Consider the following 22,128-nt stretch of genomic DNA (forward strand, 5'->3'; position numbering starts at 1 on the left):
CACCTGATCCTGGGCAAATGCCCCTGAGCCCGGCCAGCGACCCAGGTAGATGGCCACATACGCGTACACGTATAGATGGACAATGTCAAGGTGTGAGCAGGAATACCCAAATCAAAATCCATTGAATGCAAACAACAGGCGGCAGACAATGGTCATCCCGAATCGCCAATGAGGAGGGGTAGCACTCAGGTCTGGTTATGGCTCTCGTCTCTCCTTCTATTGAGCCGTCCCTTCGAGCGGTCAGTCGAGATTCTGCAACGGCCTGCCCTGCCACGCCCCTCGTCCACCGATTCCCCTACGAGTTGGGATCTGTTACCTGCTGCTCACTCACTCGATCCGTGGAACCCTTGTCGGCGCACCAGTATAATTCGGCAATCGCAGTCCACGAGCACTCAGTTAGAACTTTGAACTGGTTGAAGCAACTTCAGGGAACGAGCCCCCAGAAATACCCACGCAATGAAAGGAATGCGCCTTATGCCCATGAAAATGAAAGCGAAATTAGTTGTTCTCTCTGTGGGAGCTCTCTGGATGATGATGTTTTTTCTGGTGGATTACGCCGAGGGCAGGCGACTGAGTCAGCTGCCCGAGAGTGAGTGCGATTTTGATTTCAAGGAGCAGCCAGAGGACTTCTTTGGCATTCTGGATTCTTCACTGGTGAGTGGTGGAGTCACGTGGCCCGACCTAAAATTACAATCTTCAGCATTACCCAACAACAGGTGCCGCCGAAGGAGCCAAAGGATGATATCTATCAACTCAAGACAACCAGACAACATTCGGGGTAAGTTCCACTGGGATTTATACCGCACACAATGGTGCGCAATTAGCCCACACACTTGCCTTGGCCACTGGAGTGCTTGCCTTTGGGCACGTAAGTAATACCTGAGCTCATAAGCCCTCCCTGCCCATCTCAACCACCCACACAGGAGACGCCGGAAGCAGTCGCATAAATCGCAGAACAAAGCCGCTCTGAGATTACCCCCACCATTTCTGTGGACCGATGACGCTGTTGATGTCCTGCAGCATAGTCACTCACCCACTTTAAATGGGCAACCAATCCAGAGAAGGCGAAGAGCTGTGACCGTGAGGAAGGAGCGAACTTGGGACTATGGGGTCATACCCTACGAGATCGATACCATCTTCAGTGGAGCCCACAAGGCGCTCTTCAAGCAGGCCATGCGCCACTGGGAGAACTTCACCTGCATCAAGTTTGTGGAGCGGGATCCCAATTTGCATGCAAACTATATATACTTTACAGTCAAGAATTGCGGGTAAGTCTAATATTCGTTCTATGGAGAATTTATAATTTATATCCCATCGAATAGTTGCTGTTCGTTTCTGGGTAAGAATGGGAATGGACGCCAGCCCATCTCCATTGGACGTAATTGCGAAAAGTTTGGCATTATTATCCATGAACTGGGTCACACAATCGGGTTTCACCATGAACACGCCCGTGGTGACAGAGATAAACACATCGTGATTAACAAGGGGAACATCATGAGGGGTCAGGAGTACAACTTTGATGTACTCTCGCCGGAGGAGGTGGACTTGCCTCTACTGCCCTACGATCTTAACTCCATTATGCACTATGCGAAGAACTCGTTCTCGAAGAGTCCCTACCTGGATACCATCACACCGATAGGGATTCCACCCGGAACCCATTTGGAGTTGGGTCAGCGGAAGCGTCTTAGTCGCGGCGACATTGTTCAAGCCAATTTGCTTTATAAGTGCGCCTCCTGTGGACGAACATATCAGCAGAATTCTGGACATATAGTGAGTCCACACTTTATATACTCCGGCAATGGAGTACTCAGCGAATTCGAGGGCAGTGGTGATGCTGGGGAAGATCCGTCCGCGGAATCTGAGTTCGATGCCTCGCTGACCAACTGCGAGTGGCGGATCACGGCCACCAATGGGGAAAAGGTCATCCTGCATCTGCAGCAGCTGCATCTGATGAGCTCCGACGATTGTACTCAGGATTACCTGGAGATTAGGGATGGTTACTGGCACAAATCGCCACTGGTGAGACGAATCTGCGGAAATGTCAGCGGAGAGGTCATCACCACCCAGACAAGTCGCATGCTTCTCAACTATGTCAACAGGAATGCAGCCAAAGGTTACCGTGGATTCAAGGCGAGATTCGAGGGTAAGTTTTAAACTTTTCAAAGAAAAACACAAACTAATTTTTCCATTCCAGTGGTATGTGGTGGGGACTTAAAGCTGACCAAAGATCAGTCCATAGACTCTCCCAACTATCCTATGGACTACATGCCGGACAAAGAGTGCGTGTGGCGGATCACGGCTCCGGATAACCACCAGGTGGCCCTGAAGTTCCAGAGCTTTGAGCTGGAGAAGCACGACGGGTGTGCCTACGACTTTGTGGAGATACGGGATGGCAATCACAGTGATTCGCGGCTCATAGGACGCTTCTGCGGAGATAAACTGCCGCCCAACATAAAGTAAGTTACTTTCAAAGGAAAAATGATCACTAACCAAGTGAATATCCACTTAGAACCCGCAGTAACCAGATGTACATCCGTTTCGTATCCGACTCATCGGTGCAAAAGCTGGGATTCTCAGCCGCCTTGATGCTGGACGTGGATGAGTGCAAGTTCACGGATCATGGATGCCAGCACCTGTGCATCAACACCTTGGGTAGCTACCAATGTGGCTGTCGAGCGGGATACGAGTTGCAGGCAAATGGAAAGACCTGCGAGGACGCGTGTGGAGGAGTCGTGGACGCCACCAAATCCAATGGCTCGCTCTACTCACCATCGTATCCGGATGTGTATCCCAACTCCAAGCAGTGCGTTTGGGAAGTGGTTGCGCCACCGAATCACGCGGTGTTCCTAAACTTTTCCCACTTTGATTTGGAGGGCACACGGTTTCACTACACCAAGTGCAACTATGATTACCTGATTATATACTCCAAAATGAGGGATAATCGCCTGAAGAAGATTGGCATTTATTGTGGTCATGAACTACCTCCAGTGGTGAATTCCGAGCAGAGTATCCTCAGGCTGGAGTTCTACTCGGATCGCACTGTCCAGAGAAGTGGATTTGTGGCCAAGTTTGTAATAGGTAACTTACAGAAAAAAATTAATTTACGTACGATCTATAATATCATTATTCCACAGATGTGGATGAGTGTTCAATGAACAATGGTGGCTGTCAGCACCGATGCCGAAACACCTTTGGATCCTATCAGTGCAGCTGCCGCAATGGATACACATTGGCTGAAAATGGACACAACTGCACGGAGACGCGTTGCAAGTTCGAGATCACCACGTCGTATGGAGTGTTGCAGAGTCCCAACTATCCGGAGGATTATCCAAGAAACATTTACTGCTACTGGCATTTTCAGACCGTACTGGGCCACCGGATACAGTTGACATTCCACGACTTTGAGGTGGAGAGCCACCAGGAGTGCATCTACGACTATGTGGCTATCTATGATGGTCGCTCCGAAAATAGCTCAACATTGGGCATCTATTGCGGTGGACGTGAACCGTATGCCGTTATTGCCTCCACCAATGAGATGTTTATGGTACTGGCCACGGATGCGGGTCTTCAGAGAAAGGGTTTCAAGGCCACCTTTGTCTCCGAATGTGGTGGCTACTTGAGGGCCACAAATCATTCACAGACCTTCTACTCGCATCCACGATACGGCAGTAGGCCGTACAAGCGGAACATGTACTGCGATTGGCGCATTCAGGCAGACCCGGAAAGCAGTGTCAAGATCCGTTTCCTACACTTCGAGATCGAGTACTCGGAGCGATGCGACTACGATTATCTGGAGATCACCGAGGAGGGCTACTCAATGAACACTATCCACGGCAGATTTTGCGGAAAGCACAAGCCGCCAATCATAATCTCCAACTCGGACACCCTTCTGTTGCGATTCCAAACGGACGAGAGTAACTCATTGAGAGGCTTCGCCATCTCCTTCATGGCCGTGGATCCACCGGAAGATTCTGTTGGCGAGGATTTCGACGCGGTTACACCCTTTCCGGGCTATCTCAAGAGCATGTATTCCTCAGAAACGGGCAGCGACCACCTCCTGCCACCCAGCAGACTCATTTAGATAAAATGAGAGGTCCAGCGAAGGGATTTAGAGTTTAATGTTTGTTGTTGAAATTTGTAAATAGATTGTGAATAAAAGATATTTCGAGTCATTTTGTTTACCCTATATTTTATTTTTAAAGGCACATAATATTTATATCTGTGATAATACACATTTGAATTTGGCGCTATAAAACTGTGCAACGTTCACACTGAGGATATCGATTGGTGGTGTTAACACATCTGGGTTACTCACAATTTATGTAAAATTACACAAAATAATATTCCTTAGAATGATCTTATCATATTAAATAATTTATGTTTAAAAATTGCGGACAAATGTAATCCTTATATTTTTAAGTCTATCGAAAACCATTCTGAAGACCCCTAACATTTCACAATCGATAGGTCGAATTGTTCGATAGCCCTTTGCTCCAGCAATCAAGCAATCGAGTATCGGCGTCGCTTCGTTTCGAATTTCAGTTCGAATTTGGATTTGTGCGGCGACGCTCTAATTTGTTTAATTTTTGTTCGTTAATTGTGTTAATTGATTAGTTAGTCGCTGTGTTAATGGACCACTAAGTTAGCTGCGAGCCCGTTTCTGTTTAGTTCAAGTTATTTCTGTTTTGGCCATTCCCTGCAATGAGCGCCTTTGAGGTTAGTTGAGTCCTCTTTTTGGAACTCCGGCAATAATTTTCCGAGAAATAACTAGATTACCGGTACTTACAGATCACAGTGACGCCATCGCGCCTAAAGCAAAAGAAGCGCGCCGAAGGACGCGAGCCCGCCGTCGTCGTCATGGCTCCGTTCTCCGCCAAGGCGATTGTGCAGTTCGAGGATGTGCCGATAACAAAGACAGCACGGCGCCAGGTGCGCGTTCTCAATCCCAGCGACGACGACATCGAGGTTAGTGGGTTGCATACGGCCTGGCAACTGTTATTTGATCAATGTTTTACAGGTCAAGGTAATGAAGGCCATCCGGGAGGAGCACAACTTAAGCCTGGAGTGGATGGAGCACACGGTGCCTGCAAGAGATGAGGTATCCATGGAGCTAGTGTGGAGCCCCGTCCTTGAGGTGGCCTGCAAGGAGACGCTGCAGCTAATAGACAACCGCAACTTCCGAAAGGAGGTGATGATCATACTCAAGTCCAAGAGCAACCAGCCGGTCAAGGTCAGTCAAAAAATGCATTTGCCACCCCTTTTACTTACATACCCTCTTTTGCATGTATCTCTTACCTTTCTACCTGAAGAACCCGCGCAAATTTCCTACTGTCGGCAAGACCCTGCAGCTGAAATCGCCGACAGGAGCTGGCAAGACAATGAAAAGCGTGGTATCCGCTGCTGTGCAGCAAAAGAAGCGCATGTCTGCAGCAGCAGCGCCTCCCTCCAAGCAGACATGGCGAGTGACTGCTCCTTCGCGTCCCGCTGCATGGGCACATCCACCTCCACAGGCTCCTCTTGTCGAGAAGAATGTATACAAGACTCCACAAGAAGAGCCCGTATACATATCACCACAGCCTCGCAGTCTTAAGGAAAATCTAAGCCCTATGACGCCAGGAAACCTACTCGACGTGATTGACAATCTGCGATTCACACCTCTCACCGAAACCCGTGGCAAAGGACAAGCTACCATTTTCCCGGACAATCTGGCAGCCTGGCCCACACCAACACTTAAAGGGAATGTAAAATCATGTGCTAATGATATGCGGCCGCGTCGAATCACTCCAGATGATCTAGAAGATCAGCCTGCCACAAACAAAACGTTCGATGTAAAGCATTCCGAGACTATCAATATTTCGTTGGACACCTTGGACTGCTCCAGGATCGATGGACAACCGCATACGCCCCTAAATAAGACAACAACCATTGTGCATGCCACGCACACCAGAGCTCTGGCCTGTATTCATGAGGAGGAGGGACCAAGTCCACCTAGGACGCCCACGAAGAGCGCCATACACGACCTGAAGAGGGACATTAAGTTGGTGGGTTCACCCTTACGAAAGTATTCCGAGTCCATGAAAGATTTGTCACTTCTATCGCCACAAACTAAGTATGCCATTCAAGGGTCTATGCCTAATCTAAATGAAATGAAAATCCGCTCGATCGAACAGAATAGATATTACCAGGAGCAGCAGATCCAGATAAAGGCCAAAGACTTGAATAGCTCCTCTAGTAGCGAGGCTAGTTTGGCCGGCCAGCAGGAGTTTCTATTCAACCACAGTGAGATCCTCGCTCAGTCCAGTCGTTTTAATCTCCATGAAGTAGGTCGGAAGTCGGTGAAGGGAAGTCCGGTGAAGAATCCTCACAAGCGCCGCTCTCATGAGTTGAGTTTTTCGGATGCACCTAGCAACGAATCATTGTACCGCAATGAAACTGTAGCCATTTCCCCTCCTAAAAAGCAACGGGTTGAGGACACTACTCTGCCCAGAAGTGCAGCGCCGGCAAATGCATCTGCAAGAAGCAGTAGTGCCCACGCCTGGCCACACGCCCAATCCAAGAAGTTTAAGCTAGCACAAACCATGTCACTGATGAAGAAGCCCGCCACACCACGAAAAGTCAGGGACACTAGCATTCAGCCTTCCGTCAAGCTCTATGACTCGGAGCTGTATATGCAGACGTGCATCAACCCGGATCCATTTGCAGCAACTACGACAATTGATCCATTTCTGGCATCTACCATGTATTTGGATGAACAGGCTGTGGATCGTCATCAAGCTGACTTTAAAAAGTGGTTAAATGCCCTTGTCTCCATACCCGCTGACCTGGACGCAGATTTAAATAACAAAATAGACGTTGGTAAGCTGTTTAACGAGGTGCGCAACAAAGAGCTCGTGGTGGCTCCCACCAAGGAGGAGCAGTCTATGAACTACCTAACGAAATACCGCCTGGAGACGCTTCGTAAGGCGGCTGTGGAGCTCTTCTTCAGTGAGCAGATGCGCCTGCCATGCTCCAAAGTGGCCGTATATGTCAACAAGCAAGCTCTGCGCATCCGTAGCGATCGTAATCTTCACCTAGACGTAGTTATGCAACGCACCATACTTGAGCTGCTGCTTTGCTTCAATCCCCTTTGGCTGCGCCTTGGACTGGAAGTGGTCTTTGGCGAGAAGATCCAGATGCAGTCTAATCGAGACATTGTAGGCCTCAGCACCTTTATCCTCAATCGCTTGTTCCGGAATAAGTGTGAGGAGCAGAGGTACAGCAAGGCATACACACTCACCGAAGAGTACGCGGAGACCATTAAGAAGCACTCATTGCAGAAAATCCTCTTTTTGCTGCTTTTCCTCGATCAAGCTAAGCAGAAGCGCATCGTCAAGCACAATCCCTGTTTGTTTGTTAAAAAGTCGCCACATAAAGAGACCAAGGATATTCTGCTGCGCTTCTCGTCGGAGCTGCTCGCCAACATTGGTGATATTACGCGGGAACTTCGTCGCCTGGGCTACGTTCTACAGCACCGCCAAACATTTTTGGACGAGTTCGATTATGCCTTCAACAACTTGGCTGTGGACCTAAGAGATGGCGTGAGACTAACCCGAGTCATGGAGGTAATTTTACTACGCGATGATCTAACCCGCCAGTTAAGGGTGCCAGCCATCTCTCGCCTTCAGCGGATCTTCAATGTAAAGCTAGCTCTGGGCGCACTTGGTGAAGCCAACTTCCAGCTAGGCGGCGACATCGCCGCCCAAGACATCGTTGACGGACATCGTGAGAAGACGCTTTCCCTGCTCTGGCAACTTATTTACAAATTCCGCTCGCCCAAGTTTCATGCGGCGGCCACGGTGCTCCAGAAATGGTGGCGCCGTCACTGGCTGCACGTTGTTATCCAGCGTCGCATTCGCCACAAAGAGCTTATGCGTCGCCACCGGGCCGCTACTGTCATTCAGGCCGTGTTCCGTGGCCACCAGATGAGAAAGTACGTGAAGTTGTTTAAGACGGAACGCACTCAGGCCGCAATAATTCTGCAAAAGTTCACCCGTCGGTATTTGGCCCAGAAGCAGCTATATCAGAGCTATCACAGTATTATCACCATCCAGCGCTGGTGGCGAGCCCAACAACTGGGAAGGCAGCACCGCCAGCGGTTTGTGGAGCTCCGAGAGGCTGCGATCTTTCTTCAGCGGATCTGGCGGCGACGACTCTTTGCCAAAAAACTATTGGCGGCGGCGGAAACAGCCAGACTTCAGCGATCGCAAAAACAACAGGCAGCTGCTAGTTATATTCAAATGCAATGGCGAAGCTATCAGCTGGGCAGAATTCAGCGACAGCAGTTCCTGCGCCAGAGGGACCTCATCATGTTTGTTCAGCGCAGGATGCGAAGCAAGTGGAGTATGCTGGAGCAGCGCAAGGAGTTCCAGCAACTAAAGCGTGCAGCTATAAATATCCAACAACGCTGGCGAGCGAAGCTTTCAATGAGAAAGTGCAACGCTGATTATTTGGCACTTCGTTCCAGCGTTCTTAAAGTTCAGGCTTACAGGAAAGCCACAATCCAGATGAGAATAGATCGTAATCACTACTATTCCCTGCGAAAAAATGTTATCTGCCTGCAACAGCGACTGAGGGCCATCATGAAAATGCGCGAACAGAGGGAAAATTATCTGAGGCTGCGAAATGCTTCAATACTAGTTCAAAAACGCTACCGCATGCGTCAACAAATGATCCAGGATAGAAATGCATATTTAAGAACCCGCAAATGTATCATCAATGTCCAGAGGCGCTGGAGAGCCACTCTGCAGATGCGTCGAGAAAGGAAGAACTACCTTCATCTCCAAACGACAACCAAACGAATTCAAATCAAGTTCCGTGCCAAGCGCGAAATGAAAAAGCAAAGAGCCGAGTTTCTTCAGCTGAAAAAGGTTACCCTTGTAGTCCAGAAACGTCGGCGGGCTTTGCTGCAGATGCGAAAGGAGCGCCAGGAGTACCTACATCTGCGCGAGGTTACCATAAAGCTGCAGCGCAGATTCCATGCTCAAAAATCAATGCGGTTCATGCGAGCCAAGTACCGCGGCACCCAGGCTGCTGTGAGCTGCCTGCAGATGCATTGGCGTAATCATCTCCTTAGGAAACGGGAGAGGAACAGTTTCTTACAACTGCGTCAAGCAGCAATAACACTGCAGCGACGGTACCGAGCTCGTCTGAATATGATCAAGCAGTTGAAGAGTTACGCCCAGCTGAAACAGGCAGCTATTACCATTCAAACCCGATATAGAGCCAAGAAGGCAATGCAAAAGCAGGTGGTCTTGTACCAAAAGCAAAGGGAAGCCATTATCAAAGTGCAACGACGATACCGCGGCAATCTGGAGATGAGGAAGCAGATTGAAGTCTACCAAAAACAGCGCCAGGCAGTCATCCGCTTGCAGAAATGGTGGCGCAGTATACGCGACATGCGGCTGTGCAAAGCGGGCTACCGAAGGATTCGACTCAGTTCATTGAGCATTCAACGCAAGTGGCGGGCCACAGTGCAGGCTCGTCGCCAACGGGAGATCTTCTTAAGCACCATCCGCAAAGTGCGACTTATGCAGGCATTTATCAGAGCAACTTTACTGATGCGTCAGCAGCGCAGGGAATTCGAGATGAAGCGAAGGGCTGCCGTAGTGATCCAGCGCCGGTTTCGTGCTCGCTGTGCTATGCTAAAGGCGAGACAGGATTACCAATTAATCCAATCCTCTGTGATCCTGGTGCAGCGCAAATTCCGTGCTAATCGCAGCATGAAGCAGGCACGCCAGGAATTTGTCCAGCTGCGTACTATTGCAGTCCATTTGCAACAAAAGTTCCGTGGCAAGCGTCTAATGATTGAGCAGCGTAATTGTTTCCAACTGCTCCGCTGTTCCATGCCGGGCTTCCAGGCACGTGCCCGCGGCTTTATGGCTCGCAAACGATTCCAGGCCCTGATGACACCCGAGATGATGGACCTCATCCGCCAGAAGCGCGCCGCCAAGGTTATACAGCGTTACTGGCGGGGCTATCTAATCCGACGACGTCAGAAGCACCAGGGTCTCTTGGATATCCGGAAGCGTATTGCTCAGCTGCGGCAAGAGGCAAAGGCGGTAAACTCTGTGCGCTGCAAAGTCCAGGAGGCGGTGCGTTTCCTTCGCGGACGCTTTATCGCATCAGATGCGTTAGCAGTGCTAAGTCGATTGGGTAAGTGATCCAGCTACGTTAGTCCTTATTATAACTAATCCTGCTTAATAATCCCGGCAGATCGTCTTTCGCGCACTGTGCCACACCTGCTCATGTGGTGTTCGGAGTTCATGTCCACGTTTTGCTATGGCATCATGGCTCAGGCCATTCGATCAGAGGTGGATAAGCAGCTTATAGAGCGCTGCAGCCGGATCATCCTAAATTTGGCCCGCTACAATAGCACCACGGTGAACACGTTCCAGGAGGGCGGTTTGGTCACCATTGCCCAGATGTTATTGCGCTGGTGCGACAAAGACAGTGAGATATTCAACACTTTGTGCACCCTCATTTGGGTATTCGCCCACTGTCCTAAAAAGCGAAAGGTAGCTAAATAGCGAGAGGATTAGGTTTTAGCGAGTTTTTAATCATATTCTTAATGCCTTCCAGATCATTCACGACTATATGACCAACCCAGAGGCCATTTACATGGTGCGCGAAACTAAGAAGCTCGTGGCCCGCAAGGAAAAGATGAAGCAAAATGCACGCAAGCCGCCGCCAATGACAAGTGGACGGTATAAGAGCCAAAAGATAAACTTCACGCCGTGTTCCCTGCCCAGCCTGGAGCCGGACTTCGGAATCATCCGCTACAGTCCCTACACGTTTATCTCGTCCGTTTACGCCTTCGATACGATTTTGTGCAAGCTGCAGATCGACATGTTTTAGATTTAGGAAAATTCATCTTTAAATGTTTAATGTTAAAACCATTCTGTGTTGTGTTTTAAAATAGTCACATAAATTCTTAGACCATGCTAGTTTTTTGGAGACAATTAGAAATAGTTTAAGATAATCTAAGACCGTCTTAACAATGTAAAATAATTAAGTATTAAGTTAACATGTATATGCTGCAAACGAAAAATGTAACTAATATTTTAGAATGAAAACTAAGTGCATTGTTTTTATAGGAAACCACAAAAGAAACTGAAGAATAAAGACAATTGAAAGTCAAATTCAAGTGTATTTGCTAACGCAGACTTGCTGCGCCTATGTTTATTCGGGTAGGTATGCATGTATTCACAAAACAATTACATATTTGTAATTATATAGTTAAATTAGTAATCACTTTGTCAAACACTTAGTTACACCGATATTAGTATGCAGTAGTTTACCCACTATTCGTGCTCCTCCGCCGACGACCACAACGAATGCCACTCGTGTCGCTCTTTCTGAGAGAGATTGCCCCAAGTATATAAGTTTAAATCCGCGTGTATATTAATTAATGCCCCTTTAAAATGTACATATATGGAGTACTGTAAATTGGATTGAATATGCATATATAATAGATTCGTATAACATTATATGTATTTCTTCCTTGATAATTGCACACGCCAGTTTCATTCTCATTCAGTTTTTTTTTTTTTTTTTGATTTTTTCGCCATTTGTCATAGTATATAATTTAGAGGGTGCCGTTAAACGCATCGATTTGAAGAACTTAACATAAATACCATTGGCTCTAGCGATTCATACAATAAATATTTGTGGGACGAGGGGCGTGCAAAGAATTCGTTTGGATTCGCAGACATTTAGATTTAGATTGCCTCCCGAATGTGTGACTTAAGTTTGGAGAAGAGTCTGAGAGCTTTTGCAAGTGCTTTTTCGATAACATTAGTTAGGATGAGCTCCTAGTCAAATGGCGCACGGCTGGATTTGAATAAGTGCGCCATCCGGGGAGAGTGGTGGCCAGCATTGACTTAACGTCGGCCCAGGCCAAAGTTGAAGGGTTGCGGACGCGTCGTTCGCTTGTTCTGTCGGCCAGGTCGCACTGCAAGCCCAAGGATTAAAAGGATGCGTGTGTGATAAAGGAAGGAACACAGTAGACTTACCAGCACGCTCGGCTGCCAAGTAGTTCGCTGGCGGCACTCTGTAGTCGATCTCGTTGTCCTGGTCGTAGTCGTAGTCGCTGCGTTTGCCCAGTCCGAAGGAGTAGGGACGAGACCTCTTGCCCAGACCGAAGTTATAGACCGGCAGGCGCTTCATGCCCGGTCCGCCGTTCGTGTACATATAGGCCCGTCGTCCCAGACCGAAGGCGTACCGCTCCACCCGCTTGTCGATGTTGTCGCCACCGTTGTCGGCCATCTCGTCGGCGGCCAGCAGGACATCGGCATCGCTGTCTCCGCTGCGCTGATCCTGGCCAATTACCGGGGAGCTGGCGATGTAGCCGACGCAGCAAACTGCCAGCAGTAGGAGGTGGGCGTGAAGGGAGTTCATTGTGATGCTATGGGCACGGGATGGGGCACGTCTGGCTGCTGCTGCTGCTACTGCTGCTGCGAAAAAGTCAGCGAAGACAAAGTGAGCAAGCGACGAATAGAATTTTAAGCACTCGCTCCCCAATTCTCTGTGTGTCAAAGCGTTGCATATTTTGCGGCGACAGTTGTCGCCTTTCGTAAACAAGGATACTGGGGAATTAGGGTGGACCACAACGGCAGTAAAATAAAAGGACATAAAAGGACATAAAAGGACATTGCATACATTTAAGAAAATAACTTCCGAATTAAAAAGTTAATAGCAAACAAGTGCTAACTAATACCATTTCTATAATTTCTATAGTATGGAATATAAACCCACCCTAATGCGTACCTTCTAGCGAATATTTATGCAAAATAAAGAAACAAACAATCGACGTGGAATTTCGGCCCAAACACAAAATATGTCAACGACAAACAAATGCCGACGCGTTGACAGCCCGGCAAAATGGCAACAGAAATTTGGCAGTGGCAAACAGAAGCAAACAGTCAACGAAACCAAGAAAAACGAACGTTTAAAAATGGCCTGCAGAACGCTGAAAAATGTGGCCAAAAGTTTGATGCCACCGCCGGCAGTCATGCGGAAGGTCCTTGGTCCTTGATCCTTGGTGCTTGGTGCTTGGTGCTTGGCCAACTCCAAATGCAGCAGACGCGACGGGTTTTTCTGCTAGCCTTGCAGGTCGCGTCGTAAAAGTTATTATTTGATCCGCACGATGAGATGAAATGAGTGGCTTAATTCCCGCAGCAGATGCCACAATTAGCCAAGAACAATTACCCAAAAAATATAACCGCGACCGGACCAGTGAACTATCCTGGCTGGGGGAATCCTTCTCGCTGGAAGGATTCCGCCATTAGCGGAATAGCAGTGTCAGTCAATGGCAGTCGTCAACGCTTTGTGGAGATGTCAGTGCCATCAATTTAAAGTGCACGTCGTGAATGAAGGAACCACTGGCAGTAACATGGCTGCATTTCCGCCGGAAAACTTGACAGCCCGGGCACGTAATGTCTAGCTAAGAACGCCAACTGCCTCCAGATACTTGTTGTTTGGCTAGGCAAATTAACTTTCTGACAATTTTCCATTAGAGGAAGGGCTTAAGTGTCATGACTCGCCGCCGCACATAATTATGTGCAAACAGAGGACGAATCAATTAATCGAAGCCTACGACGTGGCTCCAAAATGTTGCGCATACGCACCGTGGCCGGTCATAAATTCGCTGGGTGCATGTGCAACAGGGCCACAAATCATGCAACAGGTTCGCCAAAGACCGCAAAAGGCCTGTGGGAGCGTCTGACCTCCAAGTTTGATTTACAATCGGAGCACCATGGATGGCAGCTGAGCATTTTCCACGCAGGACAATAAAAGCAATGACTATGAGTGCCGCTGTGCGAAAGGCTATGGCCGCGAGATAATAGGCGGAAAATCGTCACATTTGTTAGACTTTATCAACCGCAACACGACGACAACAAAACGAGGAGCAGCGCAGCCACGGCGAAACCAATCGTAAATCTGATGGGGGCAAAACATGGTCTTGTGAAAAGTGTCAACACCTTTCACTATTATTTCCATTCCCGCAATAAAATCTTGTTTGTCGTCGACAACGCAACGCAACAACGCGCCCTTGGCCGCAAATGAGATTCAGGCATTATCTGTTTATGAATTTATAACACTTTTTGGCCCATAACTCTTTTGGTCTGCTGGTCTTTTCTCATATCCGCAGCGGCGATTAGTTTTGACCGCCAAGCGGAATGCAACGGAAATTCAAAGGAGCAGCCACGAAGGACCCCCGCCTAATTAAGTTTGAAAGTTGGCAAAGTTTCCTTAGCTGCCGAAGCAGAAGGCCATAACAACACGTCGGCCAAAGGGATATAAGCAAATTTGCTGCTTTACGGAGAAAGCCAAAGCAATTTCAGCTGATGTGGCAAATTACGACAGACAGATCCCTTAGGTGGAGCCAAAGCTGAAGCTAAAACACAAAACGAGCGAAAAATTAGCTGTGTGCAATTGAAACGGTTTTTTAAATTGAAAGCCCTGCCAGAGGCGAGCGCCCATGCTTTTACCTTTACCCTCCTAAGCCCTCCTAATTAAGTTACGTTCAGGTAATGAAGTGGCTAACTTCTTTGCGCCAATTTATGGCGGTTAGGCAATAAAGAGATAGCTTCGCCACCTCATTGCTCCCAGATCCCGTCCGCAGCTCCATTGTTTTCTTTTCTTACATTTTTTTTTTAGTGCGGCTGACCCTTGTCGTCGAGACCCCATTTTCTTGTTTTTCTTTAATTCGACATGTGTATCAATTCTGCAAGTAAACATAAACTGACCCTGGAGGGGCGAATCATCCCCATTATCCGTCCGGAGCAGCCCATAACTTGCCCCAACATCAATCAACAATTGTCCTCCGATTTGTTTATTTAATATGCTCGTCCTTGGCTTTTGGATTTCCTATGTGTGATCCCATTTTTTTTCTGCTATTTTTTGCTCTCGGGTGTGTTGTTATTTATTTAATTACAATTTGATTGAGGCTTGTCTTTTGTCTTCTAGCATTTTTCTTCTGTGACTTCGAACGTTTTTGGATGAGAGTTGGTGATGTTGACTCTGTTGCCATATGTCAATTGTTGCCTCAGGCCATTTATATAATCAAATTTGCGATTGTCTTCTCGCTAAGCGATTGAAAATGAATTGAATTCGAGGGCTTTTCACAGATCAAAAGCGAATACAAATTGCATTGGTTTTCTTTGCATACTTTTTGGGGCAAAGTGTTGATTGAGTGTGCGGTATATTTAAGAACGTGAATTATGTCCTATATTTACATTAAATTTAATTTAAGGCAATATTTACAAGAATCTTTAAGCAAAGTTTATTTATAGAATAATATAAGTAGAAACAGTCACCATATGTTTTAATACGATAAAAAGGGGAATTTATTACTTAAGGCCATGTATTCCACTTTTTTTTTGCAAGTTTTCAGTTTTTGGAAAAATATACGACCCCAAGAATGCCTTCACTTGAATAGCCAAAAATTACAATATATACAATATCACAACTTACAGCGAATTCCAAATGCCGCTGAAAAAACTCACTGACCGAAAAGCACAGAAGCCGCGATGCAATTATTTTAAAGGATCGATTTGGAATTGAGCACTCTGGGATGCAAAGACAGGATACGCGGTGCAACTCGAGTGTTCAGAGGTTCCGCGGACTAAATCGGCTGCTGCTCCTGTGGCACGTTGACAGATCAAATGTCGGTTAAGTTTTGAATCCGCATCCGCTGGCGCTCGGCCTCTTATATGAGCGCTTTGCGCGCCCTTATCAACCCACACGACAGCCGCAAGAGGTGACGACAATGTGTGGTGGGTTCTGTGCGCGATTTCACCACGAATGTGGGGTGGTTTGGTGGGTCGTATTGCGAGTGCCTATGCGCCAAGGATGTAACAAGTGTCCGTGGTCATGCGGCTTTTCCGGAAAAGCCAAGAAGACACATTCATCGAGGAGATGGTGAAACCAAAGCCGAGTTTCTGGGAAGGTGAGGAAAAATGCAGCTGAAGGATGCGACACTGCACGTAGTGTGTATGCTAAGCAACGGTGCGTATGATGAATGCACTGTTGAGGTTCATTAGGAGGTCGCTGCGACCGACACCCACCGCATAACATCCAACTATTTCTCATTTCAATGGAAAATTGCCAGCTGACTGGGTGCGCATTACTCAAATGCAGGACGCTCGCCTTCGGCCCTTCTTTGTGGGGCATCCTCATAGCCAACTGACAACTCGAATGACATGCAACCCCGGCTTTATACTCAATAAACCCTCTGCTTCTGCGGCTGTAACATTTCAAAAGCGAAAAGTCGAGGAATTTCATGCGGAATGCCAGCATATATTTTTCACAACGCCACTTTCCGGCCGGAAGGCATAACATTTAACATTTGTCCCGTCTTGATGCCACATTTGTCCTGCTCTCGAGTCCATTTTCTTTGCGGATTACACAAATTTCTGGCTTGGACCGATTCGACGCGCTTTGTCGATTTCAATGGGAACGTCTGTTTGTATGTGTGTACTTACTTTTAGAATAAGGACAGGAATCAAACCCAAGAAGTAAGAAATGTTTAAATTTAAAAATTACTAAACTCGTATACTTATAAGCTTACTAGACATTTTACTCACAAATACATTTTGACCATATTTCCGATCAATCTGCTTTCAACGCATTCCAGCCAATTACGCAGACGGAGGCGGAGAAGGAGCTGGGAAATAGCCATTACCCAAGGAATTCCCGCTGAGACGGTGCTCAGTTGTAAATAGTTTAATTACGAATAAAAGCAAAAATCGCTGGCTAATTGGAAAATATTGAGTAAATAATCACCACCCACCCATTCGCCTTCCGAATATGGCTTAAAATGTCCTGGGTACACGGGTCGTATACGCAATGCTAAAGGCACAACAGGGGACTCACCGAAATTGCATTGAGATTTGTGGCGCAATTACAATTTGCCCTAGAAATTGATACGTTTTTATGGCTTTCTGCGAAAAATGGCGGCTAATTGTGCTCATGACGTCAGTCGTCATTAGTGTGGGCATTAAGTTTGTGGAAAGCCATTGGCATCGCAGCGATACCTTGGCCAACGAATGCAGCTGCAACCTGGGGACGTCATGGTAAATGGCTATATTCATACTCACCACGGGCAATGGATCATAAATCAGGCTGATTAGGGCCTCTAATGACATGACTCGTAACACCAAAACATGCCCAAAGCGTGCCCAGGCCAATCTCGATGGCCTGACACTGGCGCGTCAACGCACCGGAACAGGTTAATAAATTTCCCAGCGGTCTAATCACAGGCCAAGCAGCTCATTTGGATATTCGGCATCTGGCATCTGGAATCTGCACATATGGCCACAAGGAGGATATGAATAGGCGACGCGGTGCGATTCGTTTCGATTTTGGTCGGCTGTGCCACCAAGACAAGTTCAGCTATAAATCATCATCGCGGTAGGCAAAATAAGGCAAAACAAAGACAGCAAACTAAACATGCAGTTGGTCGGACCGAAATAAAAAGAAAAATAATAAATAAAAACGAGGCACCCAACCAGTTTAGCCCACACCTACTCCACTCACACAGAGGCACTAACTTCCCACCGAAAAAATGCATAGGCGAAAACATTTTTGTAGTTGTTAGAGCGACGAAAAAAAAAAAAGCAAAAACCATATACATATAAGCAAAACAACAATAAAAAATTGAAAATCACGATTCTTATGCAGGTTTTCGGAGATTTTTCCCACCAACAAGTTTTCGTTTTGGGGTTTTTTCATCTCTTTTAATTGATTCTGCGCATGAGAAAAACGCAGTGCAATGTGCACTTGAGATCCAGATGAACTTATGTGGCGTCAGATATCAGCAACTTGGCCAACAACAATGGCATCGGCAAGTGGAAGCCACTAACTGGCAGCATAAATATGCATTTATAATTAGAAGTTGGCCGGCCACGGAGCGAATTTGCTCAGAGGAGCAAAGTCGAAAGCTGAGAAGATTTACGGCCAAGACACGCAGATGTCTTTTGGCCAGAATTGTATCTGTGGGGGGATGTGTGAGTGGGTGGCAGGCACATGGAATACAACTGGGATAGAGATAATGGGATGACAATAAGTTTAAATCATCTTAGTTTTGGAAAAGAGATGTTTGTTCAATAAAGGAACAAATTTAGATCGGCATAGATCTCTGATATTATTCTTATAGTTTACTTAATGGACAACAACAATGACTTCATCTTAAATTAAGGAACATTGTGAAGAAGTTTTGTCAGTTATTTATAGACACTTCTGGTTAGCACTATTATTTTAGCCACAACTGTTAGCACTTGCCTTTCACAAACATACGTAGGTATGTTCATATGGTAACATGCATATGCAAGTGCGCGCCGGGAAGAGTCGTAAAATCGGCAAAGAATGTTGCTCGCTCTTCTGGCGCAGCTTCTACTCTCTCCTGCACTCTCTTTCGCTCTCGCTTCGATGACACACTTTTCGACATTTTTAAGTAGGTGAGCAAACGATCACCTGCGCTTGTGTGCGTGCGTGTGTGCCAGTGTTTGTTTGTTTGCTGGCACTTCAAGCACAAACATACGTTCTCCATTCTACGCTTCGCTGCATTGAAATTTCTTTTTTCGCTTTCTTTTCGATTGGATAGTGCCCCCTCTCTTTCTCTTTTCTTCTGTCTAGCGTTTGTTCTGTACTCTTACTCGTTCACTCTCTCTCTCTCTCTGTCGCTCTGTTGACGTCAGCAGCGACTGCGGTGTTATATGTTATATGGGTCACCGTGACTTTTTGGTTCTTGGAGAAAACTGGTAGTACGAGTCTTCTGCTTCTTCTTCTGCTTGTTCTTCTTCTTCTCCTGGCCAAGGAAAGTGACGATCGATCGAAAGCGAATGCGTTTGCGTTTGCTTGCCTCACCTTTGCTCGTTTTCTTTGCTCTCTCGTATCCAGTTGGAAATTCTTTTCCGTTCTTTTGGGGTCAGGTTCAGGTTGTTAGAAAGGCATTTCCTCATTGGTCTTTAGTACGAATGTATGATTAGTCACTCAATTCAATTATGTAAAAGCATGGCCAAAAAAAGCTAAGCAAACAAACAAACTACAATATAAAGCCTGCTGCGAAAGGTGAATGAAACTTAATGAATGCCAGCAACAACAATAAACAGGTGAGTCGCTGCATTGCTTAGTGATTTTCACTTGCTGCCGCTGCTGGCTGCTGACGTTTGTTGTTGTATTTGTTGTTATTGTTGTTGCGAGCGTGCCTGTGGAATTCGCAAATTGTTATGAGTAAAACTACAACAAAAACAAAGCTCCACCGAAAGAGAAATAAGACAAAAATAAAGAAATACATACAAAGGCGACGTAAAGATTACACAAGCGCAGCGTCGTCAATTTGAGAGCGGGTGAGAGGGGGCTGTGGATGGGGAGAGTGAAGGGGCATTAGAAACAACACAACACTCCTCGCTGCAATCAAGAAAGCTCTCCCAAAAGCAGCGACTGCGACTGCGGCACAGGCAGAAGCAGAAGCAGCGGCTGCACAGAGAGAGCCACGATCAGCTGCAGATGGTACACTGGGAAATTAATATTAGTGAATAAAGAAGTCTATATCATAAGCTCCATATGGAAAGTATGAATGCCTTAGCTCAACAATCCTGTACCCGCTATAGGACGCCAAAAAGTATGCTTTATAAACTCAAACATATTCAAAATTCTTTTAACGACATCCGCACACTTTACATATATATTTGGAACCTCCAATGGATTCTGTTCCTAAAAATCCACACACATATGCTGGAATTTTATCTTTTTTTCGGTGTAGAGAAATTTATCATTTCACTGCAGCACAGCCGCTGCAACAGAGACGTCGGCAGCAAGCTCTCGCTGTTTCAACAGCTGCTGATCGCAGTGCTCTCTTGTTTTGACAGCTCTCTCTCTGCTCATCGCTGCCGGCGTCGACGTTGGCACCGCTGCCACTGCCTCTGCCGAGCGAGGCCTGGCCACAAAAACAACACCACAGCTTTTCGAAATTAGTTCTAGTGAGTCTGTGAAAGTGTGAGCGACTGCGAGGCGCGATCAATTGGCAAACAACCGCAAGCGGATCAACTGCTCCACACGCCACGCCACGCCGAAAATCGCTCAATAAATATATAAAAGCGGACTAGCCACCAATAACAAAAATATCCACATCACGTGCAACATGTCGCATCAGTGCAGCTGCGGTCGCGACCTCAACAACAACTACGTCTCGTACACCAACGCCTACGCCAATGCGAATGCATCTCTGGACCGCGAGGCGGCCACCAGCGGCAAGTCCGGCGGTCCGCCCCGCGCCCAGCTGACGGCCAAGGTGATGTTCGGTACGGTGGGCGCCATCAAGGAGCTGCGCGACAAGGAGCAGCAGCAACAGCAGCAGCGGCAGGCGGCACGAGCGGGCGAGAGGCGCAACTGAGAGGCTGCACGAGGAAGGGGGCGGGGCGGGACGGGGCGGGACGAACGGTCGCAGGAGCGGTCGAGTGCTGTGCTGTGGGTTGTCGGCGGGGGATCTCTGGCTGATCGGAGGAAGGATAACACGGAGATATGGATTTGGATATGACACAAAGAATTCGCGCCACTTCAAGGACCTAAAGAATTCAAGTTCGCGTAGTTCCCAAGATTCCAATGGGTAATCCAAATAGTTCGATTCGTATGACCCGAATGGGTGATCCCCGGATCACGTTAGAGGCTTCAAAGTGTTGGCAGGGGACAGGGCAATCTGTGTAACGACATTCCTTCTCAACAATAACTATCAAAAAAAAAAAAAAATAGAAAACTACAAAAAAAGGAAACACCAGTGCATCACATATTTATACACACAATTTTTTTTGTCTGCCACACTATCTCTAATTCTCTCCATCTCCTGTAAGCTTCAGCAGAACTCAATGAATCAATGTAAATTGTTTATTGCATATACATATTTATATACATATACACACAACATAGTGCAATACTTTAGCTATACACGAAACACAAAAAACACACGCCTAGCTGTAAGTTTGTTTTATTTTGTAAGTGCACACGCATACACACTCACTCATCTTACAATGTTGTTTAAATTTGTTTTGTTGTTCACGAGCCCCGTGATTTTTGGGCTGCAAGTGAGTAGTCTGGATACTTCCAGATAACTCTCCAGATGCCTCCAGGTGCAGCTTAAAACGCAGGGCACGTAGCCCACACACACTACACACACCCCCACACCATGTAAACCATATAAACATAACTATGCCTATGCGTAATCTTTAATATCTATACTACTGTTACTACTCTAATAATCATATTGTATGTGCCGCACGAGGAGAGGGAACTCAAAATTGTGCCCCCAAATGGGTGGTGGATGGTGTTTGCTCAAGTGATTCGTACTAAAATGGCAGCGGGAATGCGATTAATCGCAGAGTGAGAAGTGCTGTAAGTGGCGAATGTTTCGAATGAGAGAATTTAGTTTAGAGAGCGGAGCATCTACAATATATTTATTATACCTATGAAATAATATTAAACTGTATGTCTACTTGTACATCTATTTATAGAGCTAATCCCAACAAAGGCGAATAAAAATCGAACTTTTAATAAAAACTGAAAATGGAAGAAACTTTTCGACTGCCGCGATTTCAATTACCCCGACAATGGACTGCAGATTGTCGAGTGGGGGCGGGTTTTTGGGGGCAAACCCTTTTCTTTTGCCGGTCGTCTGCGTGTGAAAGTAAGAAATAAGGGGCAGCGAAAAAAAAAAAATACACAACATTCAAATAAATTATAAATTACAATGGATAGCGAGGGGGAAACGTAAAATATGCGAAACGAAAGCGAACTCAACTCTACGGCCAGAAGGCAGCGCCAAAGGCAACCTCGTGTATTATTTTATTATTCCAGCGATTCTTTTCGTATTCTGCCGCCGTCTCGCACTCTTTATCGCCCTCTCTTCTAATTACGAAGCACTCCGGGTCCGCCAATCACTGTGTGCGTGAGCGGACCACACACTCACACTACCACCACTCACACTCATACTCGCACTGGCACTCGCCGCTTCTTACGCTCGTAACAGTGACCCAGTCTCGAGCTTGTGGCTCCCAAAGAGCCGCTGCTGTCGTCATCGCCGCTGGGACCAGCAGT

The 22,128-nt window shown here is 46.9% G+C and overlaps 4 protein-coding genes and 1 long non-coding RNA gene across 7 annotated transcripts; 3 read left to right on the top strand and 2 right to left on the bottom strand.

Moving 5' to 3' along the window:
• Window positions 1-391: 391 nt before the first annotated feature.
• tld (tolloid) lies at window positions 392-4,171 on the top strand. The gene is made up of 7 exons (NM_079763.4): window positions 392-654; window positions 717-778; window positions 924-1,268; window positions 1,323-2,143; window positions 2,195-2,456; window positions 2,510-3,078; window positions 3,135-4,171. Exons 1-7 carry the CDS (start codon window positions 457-459, stop codon window positions 4,079-4,081), a joined length of 3,204 nt encoding a protein of 1,067 aa, NP_524487.2. The 5' UTR covers window positions 392-456; the 3' UTR covers window positions 4,082-4,171.
• A 338-nt stretch (window positions 4,172-4,509) lies between these two features.
• On the top strand, window positions 4,510-11,174 carry asp (abnormal spindle). Its single transcript, NM_079764.3, has 6 exons — window positions 4,510-4,716; window positions 4,789-4,965; window positions 5,018-5,230; window positions 5,310-10,191; window positions 10,252-10,553; window positions 10,618-11,174. Exons 1-6 carry the CDS (start codon window positions 4,702-4,704, stop codon window positions 10,891-10,893), a joined length of 5,865 nt encoding a protein of 1,954 aa, NP_524488.3. The 5' UTR covers window positions 4,510-4,701; the 3' UTR covers window positions 10,894-11,174.
• A 16-nt stretch (window positions 11,175-11,190) lies between these two features.
• AstA (Allatostatin A) lies at window positions 11,191-15,732 on the bottom strand. Of its 2 annotated transcripts, none has more exons than NM_079765.3 (3): window positions 15,514-15,732; window positions 12,051-12,491; window positions 11,191-11,989 (listed from the first exon to the last, which is right to left on the bottom strand). In NM_079765.3, the coding sequence occupies exons 2-3, from the start codon at window positions 12,433-12,435 to the stop codon at window positions 11,919-11,921; spliced, it is 456 nt and encodes a 151-aa protein (NP_524489.2). In that variant the 5' UTR covers window positions 12,436-12,491; window positions 15,514-15,732; the 3' UTR covers window positions 11,191-11,918. The 2 variants fall into 2 exon arrangements, with proteins under 2 accessions (NP_524489.2, NP_001287511.1); NM_001300582.1 differs by having other exon boundaries at window positions 11,593-11,989; window positions 12,051-12,488.
• Window positions 15,733-18,388: 2,656 nt separating this feature from the next.
• Window positions 18,389-19,145, bottom strand: lncRNA:CR45650 (long non-coding RNA:CR45650). The gene has a single exon (NR_125245.1). It is a non-coding gene; the product is annotated as a long non-coding RNA:CR45650 (long non-coding RNA).
• An 866-nt stretch (window positions 19,146-20,011) lies between these two features.
• CG13631 (uncharacterized protein) lies at window positions 20,012-21,594 on the top strand. 2 transcript variants are annotated; one of them, NM_001300583.1, is made up of 1 exon: window positions 20,012-21,594. In NM_001300583.1, the coding sequence occupies exon 1, from the start codon at window positions 20,183-20,185 to the stop codon at window positions 20,432-20,434; it is 252 nt and encodes an 83-aa protein (NP_001287512.1). In that variant the 5' UTR covers window positions 20,012-20,182; the 3' UTR covers window positions 20,435-21,594. The 2 variants fall into 2 exon arrangements, with proteins under 2 accessions (NP_001287512.1, NP_652252.1); NM_143995.4 differs by having other exon boundaries at window positions 20,012-20,772.
• Window positions 21,595-22,128: the final 534 nt, after the last annotated feature.

The sequence above is a fragment of the Drosophila melanogaster genome, chromosome 3R (genome assembly GCF_000001215.4).
Source record: "Drosophila melanogaster chromosome 3R".
NCBI lineage: Eukaryota > Metazoa > Arthropoda > Insecta > Diptera > Drosophilidae > Drosophila > Drosophila melanogaster.